This window comes from Alosa alosa, chromosome 15 (genome assembly GCF_017589495.1).
Source record: "Alosa alosa isolate M-15738 ecotype Scorff River chromosome 15, AALO_Geno_1.1, whole genome shotgun sequence".
Lineage (NCBI taxonomy): Eukaryota > Metazoa > Chordata > Actinopteri > Clupeiformes > Clupeidae > Alosa > Alosa alosa.
Window position 1 is genome coordinate 20,570,620 of NC_063203.1, and position 19,874 is coordinate 20,590,493.

At 41.8% G+C, this 19,874-nt stretch overlaps 1 protein-coding gene across 1 annotated transcript; it reads right to left on the minus strand.

The window, feature by feature from the left end:
- Nucleotides 1-2,699: 2,699 nt before the first annotated feature.
- tp53i13 (tumor protein p53 inducible protein 13) lies at nucleotides 2,700-9,448 on the minus strand. Its single transcript, XM_048265592.1, is given in 10 exon segments — nucleotides 2,700-3,891; nucleotides 4,764-5,406; nucleotides 5,409-5,585; nucleotides 6,596-6,829; nucleotides 7,612-7,740; nucleotides 7,887-7,965; nucleotides 8,177-8,235; nucleotides 8,477-8,515; nucleotides 8,626-8,697; nucleotides 8,816-9,448. Coding segments are annotated over 10 exon segments (1,638 nt in total). The 5' UTR covers nucleotides 8,906-9,448; the 3' UTR covers nucleotides 2,700-3,775.
- Between the last annotated feature and the right edge of the window lie 10,426 nt (nucleotides 9,449-19,874).

A 19,874-nucleotide genomic window follows, 5' to 3' on the forward strand; every position in this document is an offset into this window, starting at 1 on the left:
GCGGTTGAACAATAGCCAAAGGAGAAAGGGGAATGGGTCGGATATTTCTCATGTCACCGTCTCCCCCTTTTGAGCACAAGGACAATGGTTTCTGAATGGTCTTAGAAGGAAAAGAAAAACAAAACACTAGCAATTGATGTCAGAAGCATTATGTTACACTCAGAAGAGACCACAGCACTAGCTACACTGATAGGACGCTCATCTCAAAATCCATAACATAACGGGATCATTTTAAACCGGTAGATTTACTTGTCTAGTTGTACGTTGGTTAGTCTTATCTGCCTTGTAGTGCAAGCAAGATTGGGAGCAGTGAACATTTGTATTTTTAGTTGTTTTTTTTTCTGTTCTTTTCTTCTGGAACCCTTTGCCTTCTTTGTGTCTAGCCAAGTGAACGTGGCCGTTTTTTTGTGGGAACTCTTTACTGTCATTTTCGCTCCTATCACCAGGACCACAAGCCTCCTCTGACTGGGCTTTCACTGCAACAGAGTTTCAACTCCCTTAAAGCACACACAAGTCTGCCACATCAGCATGGACATGAATGAAATGTACGTCAGAGATAATCCAGTCCTTGCATTCGTTTCTTGAATGAACTTTTAAAAAAGAGACGATAGGGGAAAAAAAATAAGCTAAAAACGCAAGTGAATGTTAATGGAGAGAGGCGCCTGCTGTAGCTCCCTTGCTGGGAGCAAAGGTCACCTCCTTACAGAGCAGAAATAGCCTGTTTGCTGCCCTCTGGAGAAACCTTTTTGAAACAATCTTCCTTAAATTGTGAACTTCTGTGTGCCAGACTGTTTCCCCTTTTTGTTTTTGCGACACTGATTGAGTCATCTGTAAAAGGTTGCATTGTCACCTGAGGGGAACAGATTGGAGTTTGTTTGCCCATTCGAGAAAAATTCAGCTGTGTGTTGATAGAAGGTGGATCATGATCGTCATACAGCCATGCTCATTCACACCCATGTGGTCCCCATTAGCACTGCAGCTATTGGTATCTCAGTTAGGCACTTCTAGACGAGTTCAGTATTGCAACATTAAGATAAAGAATTTGTTTTTCTCCTTTTTTTGTTCTAAAGACAGTCATTCAAAATGGCCTTAAGATCTTGCTGTGCTTCTCATGTCTTCCGTCAGCCAATTAATCCTATACAGTCTTCTTTCCTGCCAAATTCTGAGCTTTTTTTTTTTTTTTGCTGTTTTCTACATGTAGGGAATGCGACTTGTGTCCTTTTGATTTTCATCTTCCTTATAAATCAGTGTCAAAATGTAAAGAAAGATTGTCTTAGAGAAAATATATGATCATTATTGCCTTTGCACATCTGCTAGTTTAGCTGTACCTTTGGCCACCTCATGCCTGGAGTTCATTGGCTCTGCACCCCCGCTACGATGATGATGTACGATTGGCCTGGACGTCTTCCCCTGCTTCCTTCTTTACCTCCCATGAACAAAACCATATAGAATAGAGACATATATAAATATATGAGACTTATATTTTCACAATATTTTTTAATCAAGCTAAATGTTTAAAATATGTTTTCTTGTTTTGGGGAGATCTTTTACCTCTTTCTTTGTTTGCCTTGGTGGACCTCGGGGCTAGAGTTAGGGGTCTGGATCGAGGTCCACCACAGGTGAAGCACTAATCATCTCACCGCCATGGGACAGTGGTTGCCCCCTACCCCACCTTCTTATTCCCCAACCTACTCTGGGGTGCGTTTCCCAAAGCCATAGTTGCTAACTAAGTTAGCAACTTTTGTTGGTTGCAATCCAATTTCTCATTGCCAACCAACTAAGTTGCTAACAGGTTAGCAACTATGGTTTTGGGAAACGCACCCCTGGTGGATAGTTCATGTCCAGTGACTGAGCTAATGGGATTATCTTAGATAGGCGGTAAGAGGCCTTGAAATTAGTCTGTGTCTGTGGGCTCAAGGAGCTGACAAAAATGGTCGGTTAGACAGTACGTCGGTCAGTCTGATGTGACACAGGGCAAGACATCTCAGCTGTGGAAAACAGCCCCGTTCCACACACCCCAGCTGGCCCTGTCTCATCAACTCCCCACACACACACTCACATACATCCCCCCCGTGGAGACAGGTGCACTGCACTTCACGCCTTCACTGTTTCCTGTGTGTGCATCTATCTCACAGCTCTTGTAGTGGGAGAAACATGACATGGTGATGGGAGAAACTCTTCACGCAGAGGTGAACTGTACAAAATAAAAACAAAACATAGAAACAACTCAAGATGAAGCAAAAACAACGGAATCTTAATAGAAACTCGTAAGCTGTACATTTGTAATAAATAAACAAACAAAAAAAAAAAAAACCTCTTAATTGTCTGCCACTGGAGTCATTTATTTAGTGTGTTTGAGTTGACCTAAGCCAGCCACCCCTACAATGTAACAGATTCAACGGACTCACTCGGCCCAGCCAAGGTTTCAAGCTCTTTCACATAGGAGTGTTTGAGAACCTTTAAAATATACAGCTGCCACTGCTCTATTTCAGCTGGCTCTTTCCCAGGTGGTTTCAGGCAGCTTGTGAACTCGTATAACAATAGGCTTTGTGAAACCTCAGCTAAACCTGTGGCTTCAGCACGCTGTCCAAACCAGAGACATGAGTAATGAGTCCAGCCCCTTCAACTGTGAAGTTCTTGACACCAAGGGTTATGGAAAGTGTTTTGTCTGAAATCTATTTCTTTGAAATGTCATACTGTTTGTGTTTAAACAAATATATGAACAAGGGAAAATACACATCAGTAATAAAGACTTCCAACTTCCAAGAAACTCCTTGAAACTATAGAAGCACCAACAGCAACGTGGCTGGCATTGATCAAAGCTTGCTTGGATGTTAACGTTTGTCTTTTGGCAATAAAGCAAAAGCTTTTCTAACATTTTTAAGGGGTCTGTGCCAGACCACAAAGCTACATAGTCAGCAGCTTTGGTGGTTTGTGAAAAGCGACATGTGTTTATTGGTCCTTCACATTATCATACACCATCAAAATGGATTTGAGTATGATTCCAAAGCCAACTGCCTATAAAAACATACCATAAAAAGTGGGAAATTGATGCATACTGTTGCCTTAAACATTGCAACTGCCTGCTTACTAAACAGTCTGGGGCTAGGTCATCTGAATTTACTCAAAAAGCCTGTGGGTCTGACAAACAACTACACTGTTTTTGTAGTGGGAACAAACTAAACATGCCATGTTCTTTTAACACAAACTATTTAATATAGACAAATTACAACAAAAAAAAAAAAGTCACAACAAAACCCATTAAATATACTAAAACAAAGGGTTACATGTGCTTATAACAAATAAGCAATAAAACATTTGTACCTTTGGCAGAGAACAGAACCTTTGGTGCTCAGGGTTTACTAAACCCAACCAGTTCATTGTTAGTGAACTTGAACAAGAATTATAGGCTACTATATTGTATGTTACTGAGGGTATGGTGGCTAGCGGGAAAGAGAGAAGAGAACCGGGCACCAACGCCCTGTATACCACTGCTGTATAATAATAAGACAAGTCATGTCTGCCTGGATACTGTTTATACAAACATCCTCCAAACATCTTCCAGACTGAAATACTGAGGTACTATCATCACTTAAGTGTTGCCGCACGCAGGATACAAAATTATAGTGCGCTCTGCTTCAACAGTTCTGGGTTCAAGTCTATGAAAGAGAAGGGTCTGTCTCTGGGCTTGGTTTCAGAAGTCATCATTCATCACTCGGCCCAGAGGAGTCCCTGTCAATGAAGAGAGGAGGGAGAGGAGGAAGAGGAAGGCTAGTTAGTCGGAGTCCTCTTCTGTGCTTGAGATGGTTATGAGAGGAGCTTCCTGTCTGCGGCCAGCTCCAACCCTTCTCTTCCTCCGGCCTGCCAGTTTCAGCCTCCGTCGGACCACATCTGCAACACAAGTATCAAACGTGAGCCACGTCTGACTTTGAAGAGTCCCGAAGTCTACAAATCTGAAAATCCCCAAACATTTACAAACTTGCTCCAAACTTACAAATGGTTTTGAAGCATGGTACTCTACATTTTGTATTCAACTGTTATCCAAAAGATGTTTGGAGTTTCTACGGTCATGTAAACATAGTGGAAAGGAATTTAGCTTCATGTTGCTCTTACAACAGATAAAAACAGAAACATCAATCAGACATAAAATACAATCAGACATAAAATGCTTATTGGTACATTTGTTTGTAAAATGTAACATTTGTTACATGTCTGTTGCTAGCTACATGCACCAATGTGCCTTATCTTCAAAGTGCTCAAGCATGGAAAGTGTAGTAACCTCAGGATGTGTACTGCTCCTGAAGTGAAATAGCTGTGGAATCTCCACCCCAAGGGAAGGAGTTTAAACAGACTTTCTAATGAGGAGACACAGCACTCAGAAAAATCCTCCATAGAAATGCATGGGGTTAGTTTGTAACGGCAATATGGCAGTTGTCTACACATATCCCGCCCCTTCCGCGGCAAAAAAGTCGACATGTGAATACATTGTGCCAATCACGTGGTGTGTTGTGAAAGCACTGGGCCAATCATGTGTTGTGATCTTGCAGCTGGAGCAAGGTTGGTGTGGTGAAGCCTTGTGCACGCACATTTCTGCCAAAAAGCATTGCAATATGGCCGCCGAGTGGAGGGACTTGTCTTAAAGGACTTTGGTTTAAATGTCTGTGGCGATGCACATCATGTTTACCAGAGTGTGTGTGTGTGTGTGTGTGTGTGTGTGTGTGTGTGTGTGTGTGTGTGTGTGTGTGGTTAATATGTGCCTGTACCTGCCACACTGTCGTAGTCCTGTGTCCTGTCATGCCAGTAGAGGCTGGGCATGGTGCGCCAGTGGCGGTAGAGGCGTGTGTGCAGCACCGACAGCGTGAGCAGCACAAGCAGGAAGCCCAGCGCCGCCGCCGCCCATACCGCATCGTCTGTGCGCGCCATGGGCCGCCGGTCACCTGCCACCGACCCCCTGCCCGCCACCCCAACCCCTACAGCAGGGGCCTCCGTCTCCCTCTCCTTCAGTCGCTGCTGCTCCTCAGTGTCCTCTCTTACCCGCTGCCTGGGGCTGGAGTCCCCGCTCGAACCCCTCCCTGCGCCTGCCTTCCTGTGGGTCTGCCCGTGCGAGAGTGTGTGTGAGTAGTGTGTGCGGCTTCTCGTCTTTTCAGCACTCGTCACTTTCCCCTGCTCCCATCCTCCGCCTCCTCCTTCTCCTCCAGTCTGGGAAAGTCCTTCCTGCTCCTGAGTCCCAGGCGCCTCTGCCTTCTTCGGTTCTCCTGCGCCCACCTGCTCCTTTCTCTCCGCAGGTGGGCTGGCGTTAGCCGCTGCCGTTCGGGGTCTTGCAGTGCTCTGCACTGGCACGGCTGCTGCAGTGCGTTTGGTTTCCACTGTAGCGTGTGTGAACGTATCATTCAGTTTGCTGGGCAGAGTGCCGTGGAGGTCAGTCTCATTGTTGAGCTGTGCGTGGGACTCTTCTGGATGGTACTCCTCTCGCGCTGGAAGTGCAGCTCTCCTTTCTCTTTTTGAATCCTTCCATCTTTATCTTCCCTCCGGATCACTCCATCCTTGTGATGGGAGAGGGTCTGTTCACAACAACTCTTAAGATTCTGCAAAATGGGCAGAAATAAAAACATTAAAAAACCACACACACACACACACTGTACACACACACACACACACACACACACACACACACACACACACACACACACACACACACACACACACACATACCAAACAAGTTTGGCTTATAAATATCTGGCAGAATTTCATTCCAAATGGTGACATTGTTTTGTTCATTGTGATGAGGGAAAAAAGAATAATGGTTTTGTATTCTCTACAATGTTATTCTATGTCAATTCTACATGTCTGATTATGTTTTGCTTAAAAATGTATCCTTCCTGTTTTCTTCCAGATAAGATGCTGATAAGCCCGTATCCTGATAGTCTATGCTCTAGAAATACACCTCAAATCAATAAACTTATAGGTCTTAGCCAGGCCAGATCAAAGTGTGAAAAAAAGTGTAGCCACATAAAGAGTAGTCTGTAGCTTTTCCGTCAAAATCTACATGAAAGGAAATGTGTTTCATTGTTTCAGTCATTCAACATCAGTGCATTGTGATGCAAAAACAATATACACACGGCTCATATTGTAACTGTCTTCAATTCATGCCTTTATAATAACTACAAAAAGTATGAAAAGCAGAAATGACACACTACACTTTTAAGCCCATTTTGAGTGTCAGGTTGTGTACAAGTAATGGATTGTCTATTTAAACAATCCATTTCCTTGGGGAGAACTAATACCCACTGTTCAGGATATGTCCCACTTTGTAGGATGATGCTGAGATAGCATGTCATGCCAAAACAAAAGCATTAAAAAAAGTTGTCATAGAGGTCAGAAGAAACGTTATTATGTTAACATAAACATCTTGCGTGCAAACATAGAAATATATGGCTCTGAGCTCAGATTAACTATGCAGCAAATCTCACTTTATATCCACACCATGTTTCTGAACAGGCACTATTGAGACATGACCGACAAAGCATTTTAGGACTGCCCCAAATGTAGATATTTGACCCTTCTCCTGTTGACTTGTCACTTATCAGCTCTTTACCTTTAACCAATCTATTTGGGATGTGGTTTCATGCGTGTCCTGTGCAGTATCCTTTGCCCTGTGCAGAGGGGCCGCGTGTGTCAACAGTAGGCTGTAGCGCACTCTCCGACTCCGCTCTGGGTCACTGTGCTGCTGCGGGCGGTTGGAAGATACCGAGACTAGCCAGTCACAGACCTCAGGGGCAGCCACGTGGGACATCTCCAGTGTTCGACCCCAAGAGACCAATGCCACAGGCTGTGGGAAAGAGGAGATAAAATAACCCATAGAGTGAGTGACAATGCAATAAAAGATTGCTAGTCTCCAGGCGTTTTTATTGTGCTCTCCCATTACATCTGAGTCAGTATCCTGGAAGCTGTCAAATTTATTGTGGCAACAACTTCCTTAAAACTGAAGATATCTGAACTTCCTTCCTGTCCAACTTGTTTGTGTGACTGGTGATCGTGGGAAAGAAGGCACTTGTGTACATCTTCATAGATGTTACATTAAAGACCCCAACAGTTCAAATTATTTTAACTTTGTCGCACAGCGTTTCACGTCGCCAGTGGCTATTTCACCTGTGCTCTCTGAATTACATTCACATTCCACGGTCTTCGTTGCTAGTGTAAGAGGAGATTTATTGTTTAATTCATATCCGTGGTTATTGTTTGTTCCATGTTAAAAAGCTAGGTGGAATTATATGACCTGTCACTATGGGGCAGAAGGTTATAGATAGGTGATGTGGTTATTGGAGTAGAGGAGAGTGTGTTTTGGCTTGGCGGAGGTGATTCTTAAACTTGAGACGTGTTCAAGAAGCGGTCCGGTTCCTCGTGCTTATTTCTACTCACGACCCCATCTAAATATATATACCGTAGATATATTCTGGATCAACTTGTAATAGCCAGTAGGCTTATTACACTAGTCAACTGCAGTCCCCTATGTCATCAGAGTCCCCCATCACCAGTGTTTTGAACAATACAAACAATAAAATAACTTCTCACTCACAAACAAAGTGGTACGTGGGATTTTACATGTCCTACCCTGTGGGTGCTGAGCCAGGGGTGGGTTGTCACGATGTAACCAGGCAGGCAAGACTGCACCAGCGCAGTCACACGAGCTCGCTGCCGCTCAGGAGCGCAAGGATGATGCAGGGCTACAATTGAGCCATGCTACGCACATGCACACACACACAGAGAAAGAGAGAAGTGAACAAATAAGTCTTCATACAACATATACTGTACAGGTGTTGTGTACTGGGTATAATATAAATATAAACTTGAGCTCAGTTTGTCTATGGTCTGTTGTTTTGACCCACCTGGAGGTTGTTCAGCCAGCGCTGAGGTGGGCAGTACAGGTAAACACCAGGCTGCGCTCCCACAGGCCTGTGGTCTCCCCTACAAACAACAAAAACAGACTAAAGATATAGCAACTATAACCTATGTTATAGTTGATAACATATTACATATTCAGTTTCCTTTAAAGTAAGTAAATAGCCTACTTGTTAAAATATTTGTTCGAAATGCTGAATGAAGAGACAAACTAGACTAGAGCATCTACAGCTGGTAAATGTATTTCAGGTCATTTGAGTTAAGCAATGGCTCTCACCTGTTTGGAATAGTAGCATTATATATGATGGCTGTGTCCATGCACACATGCTTAGCGGGCTGGAGAGGGGAAAAGGACAGGTGGTAAATATAACCCAGTTATGCAGAGCCTAAATAGGTTAGGCCAGGCTACACAATTTGGTCAAACCTGCACAACCATAGTGACGTGTTTTTGCTGAGTGAGGGTGAACCTATGTTAGTAGTTGTGTTGGATTATATTGATGTGTCAAAGGTTATGAACTAAATTCTGCAAACTCATCAAGTTGTAGCCTACCGCATGCTAACTTGAAAAGTAGCCTACCTGTAAAGGTGGTGGAGACTTCTGAACAACATGCTGTTTCTGCAAAGAGTGGAAAAAAACATAACCCTCTTAACACATTTTTGAACGACCAAAGACAACTAACAGCACATGTTACCTTTAGGATAGCCCATTTGCAAAAGGGCAATTACCTGATTAGAATCTTCAAAATACGGCTCAGAGCAATATAACAGTGAACGCGGCAAATCTCGCTCCAGCTGAAACTGTATCACACAAAGCCCATTAGCAACATTTTGTAACAACGTTTCACTAACAAAAATATAGCCCATACAAAACATTAGGTTAGGCTAATACGCGCCTTGGTAAAATGGAGAATACTACCTTGCCATTGTCACACAATTGCCAGGCTAGTGCCGACTGGCAACATGTCCAACAAAGTCCAGTCAACAGGATTATCACTTGTGGAGTCATAGCTTCCAGTTAGAAGACAATAAAATAGTGAAGACATCTAAGCACACGTGAAGTTACACTAACGTTACAAACGCCACAGGATTAGTAGGTCATTACCAACACTAACTATTTAAGACGTCTAAAATTATAAAACTTAAAAGGGTTATAGGCTAAGCCAGGTCCACGACTACAGTGTTCGATTCGTATGAACATGACTCACTTTCACGCGCACGCGTTTTTAAACGCGTATAACATAATGAGTAGCCTATAACGTCAAGCATTTGCAACTGGCAAAACGATGGGAAAATGAAATAATCTGAAATGCATCATTTTGAAAGATATGTAGGCTAAAATGCGTTCATCATCCGGAGCTCTTGTCTGTCAAACTTTTCTCGACTTCAGTCATGTTGCAATAGGCTTCTGGTCATTCTGTGTTTACAGATTTAGACGCGACATAAACGTGAGAAATCACTGAATATGCTGGGCACGTAGCTAACGCAACTAGGCTACGTAATTTTTCACTTCCTCTGTGTCAACTCTTGTTGTAGTTTCTACCATCACTAGTAGGCGAAACGAAAGGGGCAGGCCTGAGCTAGAGGCTGCTCAGACTAGCGGGGTTTTGGTGTAACAGCAGAATACATCACCAAAAACGTCTTGACAACTGTAGGCCGACGCTTGGTGTGTGTGTGTGTGTGTGTGTGTGTGTGTGTGGGGGGTTGCGTCATGTTTTTTCTATTGCTTTTATAACTGAATGCACACGCGCAAACACACACACGCACGCACACACACTGCTCCACACACACTGCTCCACTACATGGATATACACTGGTGAACAAGGACCTACTGTTGGTTATTCTAGGGAAGATCCAACCCATGATCAGTGAACGTACTGACTGCCCCAAGTCAGATCAAGTGTAGACTTGGTCTGCACTGGCTATTCTCTGCACATAACTATGATGCTGGACGCTACAGCTGAGGCCTATGGTAGGCCTATGCTTTCCTTTGTTCCAGCAATCAGTGGATAGTGGCACTGAATTACTAAAAAAAAATCTAATTTGTAATTTTAAAAGTGATATCATGGTGATTGTACTCCATTAAAGGGGAACTATGCTTTTTTTTTTTTGCTTAATCTACCTTAACTTAACCGCTTTGGAGTCTTTAGGACGGTTGTATGACTTTTCCGGGTTGAATGGTGGCTGTCTCACTTCCCCCTAGTGTCTGTGAGCGGAAAAACCTGCTTTGGAACTTGGTCTGGCGAGCCACCGGCCTCAGAGTCAGAAGGTCTCGTGGGTCTCAGGTCTCGTGAGATAATTAATTGCTTTATGGCACTACACCAGCCAGGCACCAGCTAGCTATTACTAGCGATGGAGTTTCTCAGACATTCGTCATGGCAGAGCCAGCGAAAAAGAAGCAGAAAGCCAGAAAACCATTGTCAGAGGAACAGAGAAGAAACGATAGACTGACCTAACGAGGAGTGTTGTAAAATATCTACTCTGAAACTGTAGGGGGAGCTCTAGAGAAAACTGTGAGCAAAAAGCGAGACAACAGCGAAGAAATGGCCAACGCTGCATAGAACCCCTTTAATGTTCAATAATATGATAGATACTTACTGGCTAAATCCCAATCTCTCAACTTACCCACTCATGCACTTTGATGCGTGTTCGCGCAAACTTTATGAGGGCTTAGGGCTGTCCCACTACGAAACTGTCAAGTGCTTGAGGGATTGCTCGCACCCTTTCTGAACCCTTTCCCCATCCCCAAGTTGGCATATGTGTACACGTTGTGGCGTGAAACACAGGGTTTCCCAAAGGTAGGCTGGAAGCTTGAAAAAACATCAGTAAACAACTGCCATTTAATGGAAACAAATGTGTTTGCAACACATTTTTTGTGTTGTCCATTTAATGATAGGTTGCAGGTGCTGTCCCATTCTTGTTATTAGCGTTTTGAACCCTTACACCCTCGCAAGCTTGATCACTTACGACTGATGTCAGTTAAGTGTGTAAGGGTTCAGAGCTTAGGGCTTAGGGGAGAGATTGGGATTCAGCCGATTTCTGTCTAAAGGTCTTGAATAGCCTACTGATGATGTAATTTTCCCCTGCAGTTTCTGCTTCCCACAAAGTGATGCATGCAGCAAGTAATGTGACTCTCCACTGTGTCCTGCACCCACATGACCACTGTGTAGCATCACTGAGGGATAAAGGAGTCCATCTGAGCTGGGTGGGCTGAATGAGCTGCCCTAGGAGGACCAGTAACCATCAGACCAGAACTACATCTATGTGTAACATATCACTGACTGACGAGCTCAAAGATCCAAACCCCAATAAAAAACAGGAAATGGAGATGCCAGCTGGCTGCAGAGAAAGCTAAGGTGTTTCCTAACTACACCATCAAAAGTAAAGATGACTTTTGTTGCTATTTATTGCTACTGCTATTTGCAAGGTAAACTTCCTGGTAAAATTCCTGTCCTGAATGTGAAACTATTTTAAAGAATACCTGTTAATGTTTGATACTGCATTGAATTGAGTTAACCTGCAATGGCAATTCAGATTTATAATGCTTCATTTTTTAAAAGTGAGTGTAATTATTATGAGTTAGATATGTACATTGTTCAATCAATCTTTAAATATATGTGAAGTACTATTACAAGTGGATTTTTGTTTCTCAACTGTAAAATAGCCCTGCTCTTGTTGCAGCCAAGTCCAGTTTAAGCAGAGACTTTCTAATGAGGAGACACAGCACTCAAAACATCCTCCATAGAAATGCATGGGGCTAGTTTGTAATATGGTTGTCTACACATATCCCACCCCTTCCTCGGTAAAACGTTGACATGTGAATACATACATTGAGCCAATCATGTGGTGTGATGTGAATACATTGAGCCAATTATATGGTGTGTTGTGAAGACGTTGTGCCAATCATGTGTTGTGAACTCGCTGCTGGAGCAAGATTGGTGTTGTGAAGCCTTGCGCACGCGCATTTCTGCCGAATAGGATGCCCGATGAGTGCCCAAAAAGCGCTGCGATATGGCCGCCGAGTGGAGGGACTTGCCTAAAAGGACTTTGGTTTAAGTTCACCTTAAGATCTCAGAATACTGTTTTTCTTCTTAATAGCATAGCCTATTATTGTCTTGCCTTATTTACAATTCCTCATGCTATAGGTAGGGAATTTCACACTGTGGCCAATCTACAATTAAGCCTGTTTATCGTCAAAACCAAAATCACTAACAAATCACAAATCAATAACAAAAACAAAAGGAAAGAACAAAGCAGATTCCCACCCAAAATAATTGTACAGTTAAAAAAAGCAATATACAATGGCTGTCACTATCATCAAATTGTAAAGGATTTTAACAAATGTGAAATTGATTAAAGCTTCTGATGGGCTAATGACAGAGTCTTCAGTAATTACCGGTAAATCAATTTTAAAGAATGTTAGAAAATGTGAAATTAATAATAATAAAAGATAAATAAATAAAAAAGTAAAGTCTTCAACAACATACATCATCATAATCGAGTTCCCCTACACTCTGCTCCCTCTCTCTGGTTGGACATCCAGGTGGCTTAGCTGTTCTCCTCTGTTTCTCCTGGGAGGCCTGCCTCTTCCCCTGACCATCAGATGGACAGAGAGCACAGCACAGATCATCAGAGTACAGTCAGTAGAAAGTAGAGTTGATCCCAAATGAATGCTTGCAGAGCAGGTATATTTCCTGTCAACACGTGTCATGTCATCATCATATCCCCATATTCAGCACAGATACAGTACATTGTCATCTAGAGTGAGATTGGATATGGTCAGGGAGAGTTAATTGCTGGACATTGTCCCTCCACTTATCAATTTCTTCTTTATGCCCTTCATCTGTACAGGCTTCAGAGACAGATGCTCCACCTCCTGGCTAACATGGTGATAGATAGAACGCACACATCACTTCACTCACATTAAGTTCTTTACCACAGAGCAGAGCGGCAGGGCCCCCTAGTGGGCACAGCACGTACTGTATGCTGCTTCCAGGTGAGAGCAGACAAAGACATTGTAAAGTGTGGTGTCTAGTGTGCAGTCATAATATCCAGACTGATTGGTTCATACTGAACAGATAATCAGAGAGTAATTCCTTGTCTGTATGTACATGTCCTCTTCCTCCTGACGGGGTGCTTTCTGACAGAGAGAGCAAGATTTCAAGAGGTTGAGAGGTGTGCTCCAGGGAACCAAATCCTCCACATTTACTTGTGAAATGCAAGGTAGTATTATAGTCTCTTTTGAACCCAGGATGTGTGTGCTCATTAATAGAGGAGGAAACGGCGCAGTATGCCTATCTGGTTGTTAGTTGATGAATCATAGCTTAACTCAGTTTGGATTGTGGACATGCAGACAGGGGCGTAGCACAAGATCCTGGGCCCCTGCACAGGCAGTCCTGATGGGCCCCCATGTTCCTCAACCCAGGTAAGATAAATTCCAACTTTTCAAGGGCCTTCTCTCCCCTTGGGCCCCTATAATCAGTAGTGGTTTCACCCCAGTCCGACGTCCCTGCATGCAGATAGTGGAGTTGCTGACAAAGTCCACCTTGCCCCAAGTCCCCAGGAATGATGTCGAAGCACAGGGTTATGTGTTCAGGATTAAAGTGGTTTTGCCAAAATTTTCAAATAAAGAGTGAATCTCTGTCCTGTAGACCTCCAGTTTCCCTGTCACCCTGACTTTTACTGAAGTTTGCCGCCTCCATACAGTCCAGCCTTAAGTCAATCTCTGTTAATGTCTGCCAGAGAGACATTCAACAGAAGCCTCCAAAGGGTCATATAACTCTCATTGACAACTCTGATTCCGAATGCTGTTCCATACAAGGAAGTATCCATTTCATACCAGCAAGTATCCATTTTCCATACAAGCAAGTATCCATTTTGGATCTTTGGAGGATTTACACCACCTGCCTCACCCGCAAAGCACTAATGATTGTCAAGGACACAACCCACCCTGCACTAGGAACCTAGGAACCTAGGAACCTAGGATCCTGTCTAACCCCCAAAACCGCCCGGTGGAACTGCACTGTGACTGCGCAGCCTAACGTGTTGCTGCTTCATATTAAGCCTGATATACTTGAAATGACTGCATATCAATGTAAATATGAAGAGTTCAGATGCAAAACCCTCTAAATCCGTCTGACCACTTTTCTTTTAAATGAACATTTAAATTCAGGCTCCTATAGGTTTTTGCCTATAAATCGATATTTCAGACCAGGAAGAGAGTGGTATTTAGTGGGTTTAGAAGTTAAATTATTTGATTAGCGTATACTATGTGTGGAGAGCATCCCCTCACCATCTTTATCTCATTTTTGACATAGGTGGCATTTAGAGGCTTTTGCATCTGAAACCTTCATATACAGTACACACAAGCACAAGTTTAAACTTAATGTAAATGTTATCAATGTTATTTATCACTCTGCCACAATGCTGCTGCTACTACTACTCTGTCAGAAGGTTACGCTAGGACTATGTAAATATATAACACAACTACCTCTATTTTTTTTTTTTATATATGTTCTATATTTCTATATTTTGATATATGTTCTATATTTCAGTCTCGCACTTTAATGTCTGCATGTGGTATGTCTGTATATTTTTATTTTTTATTGTCTATGGCTATGTCTATGTTTAAAGTATGTCTATGTCTGTATTTAATGTCTATGTCTGCATGGGAAAGTAAGAAACGAAATTTCAATTATTTGTATGACCAGTGCATGTAAAGAAATTGACAATAAAGCCGACTTGACTTGACTTGACTTGTACAGAATAGCTGATGTGGTAGCGTTAACTTTTTTCATTAATGTTTAAATGACACTTCTTTGTGTCATTTAAACATTAACCCAAACCACACAGTTCTGATACCCTGAGAGTGACTCAGGCTTCTGGGTTAACTGAGCATAGTCAATAATACATTAATAGGCTGATCACAGGTCCAAATACAGCCATTCTGCCTCAGGTCAACACACAAACACAAACACATATACAAGGATTTCAGCATCGGATCAGAACTTCAGAACTGGCTGTTACCTGTTTTTTTTTTCTCAGGATGAAAAAATGATACCATCAGAATGTTGGAGAAGGAAATGCGTGCATAGCAGCACAGCTATCTTCAGTCATCTGAAGATGTGATGCAGGGCGCATCAATAATCTGTGTCAGTAGTGAAGATAATGGTTCTCTTGACAGTTTAGTGACGACACCAAGAACAGTATTGCACAACACACATACAGTCATACAATCACTTATCTTAAAGGAAGACAGATAAACTCTAATGTGCATAAGACAAAAGTCAGCTATTTCACAATATCTCTTCTCTAAACACAAATTCACGTACACATACACACCACTCCATAAAACCTGATTGCCATAAGAACATTAATAAAATGGGCTCAGACGGCCACCAATACCTTATATTTAACATCAATCAAATGCAATGACCATTCTGAGTATAATGCAAGGCTTTGTGTTGTTAAATATGCACACATAATCAGCAATTACTAATGGGCTTACAGTATAATGATTTACTTATCTGTGGAAGACTTTATTCTAAACTGCATAATTTGTTTTGTTTCAGCAGCCCAATGATATTCCCCTCTTGAAATGTAACAAAACACATTGGTCACAAAGTTGATATGACACCTGTCCACAGACCACAGAACTAGTGCATATAGTCTGGGTGATGGGGAAGAAGGTTGTTTGTCTTTCACATAATGTAAATGTAAAATGTAAATCAGGTTTATAGGCTAAGTATAATTGTGTATACAAGGAATTTGGTCTCATTTATTCTCATTTGGTCAAATTTGGTCTCATTTATCAAATTTATCCCATCCGTGAATGAGTGAACACACAGAGCACACAGTGAACACACAGTGAGGTGAAGCACACACCAACCCGGAGCAGTGAGCTGCCTGCTACACCGCACTCAGGGAGCAGTGAGGGGTTAGGTGCCTTGCTTAAGGGCACTTCAGCCGTGGATGTGGGCATGGGAGAGCACTGCTCAACCACTTCCCCCACCCACATTTTTCCTACTGGGTTGGGGAAAGTCCGAACCCCTAACCAGTAAGCCACAGCTGCCCCATAACCATATACCATGAAAGTGAATTTCAAAATAAAACTGAAATTGCATATGTATCTTCATTAACATATTGATCAACAAAGTAAGTCAAAGTAAGCAGCATATTAAATATGTAGTGTTTTTAAAATCTGTGAATGTTTTTAAAATGTATGATGTCCAATATACCCAATACAGTGTGTGGTGGGTCATACTAGTATTTTGCCAAGAGTATTTTGTGGTGTTGTTGGCAGTGTGGAGTTCCTGAGTGATTCTCATCATTATTTTTTATATGTATTATTTTTCTGTAAACAGTTTTATGTCTTTATGAAACTTTACACGCCACAGCATTTTATAGTGTCTGTGATGGTATTCCATTGGGTAATGGCATTGAGAGAGAAAGCTGCCTGTCCAAAGGCTGAAGAACAAAAGGGTACAGTGCAATTGTGTATGGAAGCTATAGACCCTTTCAACAATAAAAACAAAAACAATGCTTAAACATTCTATTTGGGCCCCAATCTACTTCCTCTGCATTAAGATAACTAATGGAATGTTAAAAAGGAAGTCTTGTGGGGCCAACTATGATGCTGATAATGGAACTCTCTTGAAAGGGTCCATTCTAGTTGACCTTACAGAGTCAGCAGCACGGTAGGAGACAAATTGGCACAGACAGGTAGGGGCCAAGCCTTTTAAAATTTTGTAAGCTATGCACAGATTTGAAAATACTAAAATGTTCAAAGGTGAGTAGATTGTGTTTGAATAGTATTTCACAATGATGATACCTTAATGGCTTTTTGTCAAATACTTTCAGAGCCTGTTTGTACAAAGATTCTAATGGCCTAATTGTTGTTGGACTGGCCTGCCCCCAACAGGTAATACAGTATGAGATGTGTGAGAAAATGAGGGCATGGAGAAATATCTTTGCAGCCTCAGTGGACAGAGAGGATCTAATCTGTCTAAAATTTTCTGTGTTGTATTTAATAGTTTTAGTAATTTTCTTAATGTGTTTTTTAAAGTTGAGGTTTGAGTCTAATACAACACCAAGATATTTGAATTCAGTGACAGTCTCAATTTGTTCACCCTTAATGCAGGTGTTTACTTCTGGGGTGTGCAGCTTAGTTTTAGAAAAAAAAAACCCATGGCTTTTGTTTTGCTTACATTTAAAGTAAGGCAAGATTGGTCTAGCCACTCAACCACTCCATCCAGGGCACTGGCTAGTTTCTCAGCTGCTAGCTGGGCTGATTTAGCATGTGTATATAGAACAGTGCCGTCGGCATATAGTTGTACCTCTGTTCCATGACAGTACTGTGGAAGGTCATTGATGTAAAGACTAAAAAGTAGTGGGCCTAACACAGATCCTTGAGGTACATCCGTTGTGCACTTCAAATTGCTAGAGCACACATCTTTGATTTTCACACACTGTACCCTGTTGGATAGCTATGACGATATCCAGGCAAGTGTTTTAGACGAAAGATTGAGGTTGGCGAGTTTAGATATAAGTACGTTGTGATTAGTGGTGTCAAAGGCTTTACGCAATACAGCTCCAACAACTCCACCTTTGTCGAGGTGTAATCTGATATGCTCTGTTAGGTGTAGGATGGCTGTTTCTGTAGAGTAGTGGTTTCTAAAGCCAAACCAAATTGCCGTGTATTCATGGAGACACTGAGTTCTTTTGTGTACGCCATACCTGTGATATTCACATCCTGCACTCCTCCAAAAGCATTTAGATGCACTTTTCAGCTCAGCAAATTTAATAATCATTTCAGCTGAACTCCACTTGCACTAATGTATTAATCAGTAACATTATGTTGTTGCTGTTGTTTTAGAAAGGTATTAGTTGCTGTGCATTTCATTTACATGCACTTTTCAATTCTGATAATCATCTCAGCTGAACTCCACTTGCACTAATGTTGTGTTTAACATAGCAATGGCCTTACTGACTGTAAATAAACATATGACACCATTACACTCTAATCAGTAACATTATATTTTTGCTGTTGTTTTAGAAACATATTAGTTGCTGTCCATTTCAGTTCAAATGGCATGTTGTGGAATTTCTGTGAAGATCTTTACTGAGGCAGAAACACCCTTTCTCATCTGTTAATAAGTGTGTAATTATGTTTAAGCAAATGCGTTGTTTGTCATTTGCTTTTCCCGAACTTGACTTAAGACCCCTGTACTCGCTTTTTCTTTCAAGTGCTGCATGAAATGCTTAAAAGAGGGGAAGTGGAATATTTCTATGTAACGTAAACATTCAGTGAAGGCTTGAAAAATGTTTATTGCAATATTACATTGTTTTATCCTATCCCATAATGACATAATGAGAAGAGGATTATAGAGTTTGTAGCAAATTATTTATCAAGAGAAGAGGTCTGACCGTTTCCAAAAGTCTTGAAATGAAATTCATACATTTTGATAGAAACTGTACAAAGAATTGTATGTAAAATACAAACAAGTAATAGTAATATACTGACTTTTATTACAACCACAGGTCTCCCACCTGACTGTAATTAATGGAAACTGTTTTTTATTAAACATACATTTAGATAAAAACTGTACAAAGAATTTAAAATGCAAAGTAAAAGTTGTAGTACTAAATTATATAACTATTGACTTCTTTTAACAGTAGTATAATTTTCTATTTTTTTCTTTTCTTCCTTTCAAATTACAGTGCTTAACACACAGCAATACACATTGTAATGGAATTGTTTGCATTGTTGCAGATTTGGGATGCTTGCCTGAGATGGAGGATGGACAATGGCTTGCATATAAAACATGAAAAGCACCTATTAAAAAAAAGCCACAACATTCAGCAGTCACTTGCGGTGCCTATTTCTTCATCTCCCCATGGGTCTCCCTCTCAGGTGAGATTTTCCTTTGCTTCAGCTGGAGTCAAGTGTATTTTCTTGGAAGCTTGGTCACTTTGTCTGTTCTTCACAGCCACATATACCAGAGCACAGATCATCGCCAGGAGTCCTTTGTCTGTTCTTCACAGCCACATATACCAGAGCACAGATCAGCCACATATACCAGAGCACAGATCATCGCCAGGAGTCCACAGCCCATCATGGAAGTGTAAATACGGTAGAAGACTGAGTCAATGGCAAAAGTGTCCTTGTACTCCAGGTTGATTCTTCTCTCCGAACAAAATTGCAGTGGTCCCGTGTCTTTTCTGCCTTGGTGAGTGAATCTACCCCAGACTTTGCATCGGTACACCCCACTGTCCTCAGGTGAGAGATCAAACATGGCCAGGTAGGTCTGAGGGCTGGTTGAGTTCACCTTGCCCTGGAGCCCGTATGGAGGTATATATGCCAGTGTGTTCAGGTCAGAATCATGTTCCAGAATCAGCTCCTCTTCATCCAGTCCTCTTTGACGGTACCATTGCACATGGATGCTACTGGTGTGGTTAAAATCTGTCAGGTCACACACAAAAATAACTCTGCTGCCTCGATAAAATGTCTTGTTTATGGGGTCTAGGTCTGCACATACAAATATGGTTATTTCCTCAAAAGGATAGAAATTTGGAAACATCTCTTTTGCGTCTACACACATGTATTCTCCAGAGAGATTTGCTCTAACAAATGGAATAACCAAAGAATAATTTCCAGTGTGACTCCCATTCACTATATACATCTCATCTGAGGCTTTGTAAACTTGTGGGGGATAATTCTTGAAAGATGACAAAACATATTGACCATGTGCTGACCAGTCGATAGACTGGTCCTCTGAAGCTCGAACCAAACAAGGAAGTGTGGCGCTCTGTCCATGTTTTAAAAAGAGGGTTTTTAATCCCAAAGATACACTGACAGTTTGTCTCATTCTACAAACATTTCCACTCCAGATATGGTAGAAAAATGTACTGACATAGGCTCCTTGCTCAGCTGAGATGCGGACAGTACTGTTTGCTAGAATCTGCACTCTGAATCTCAG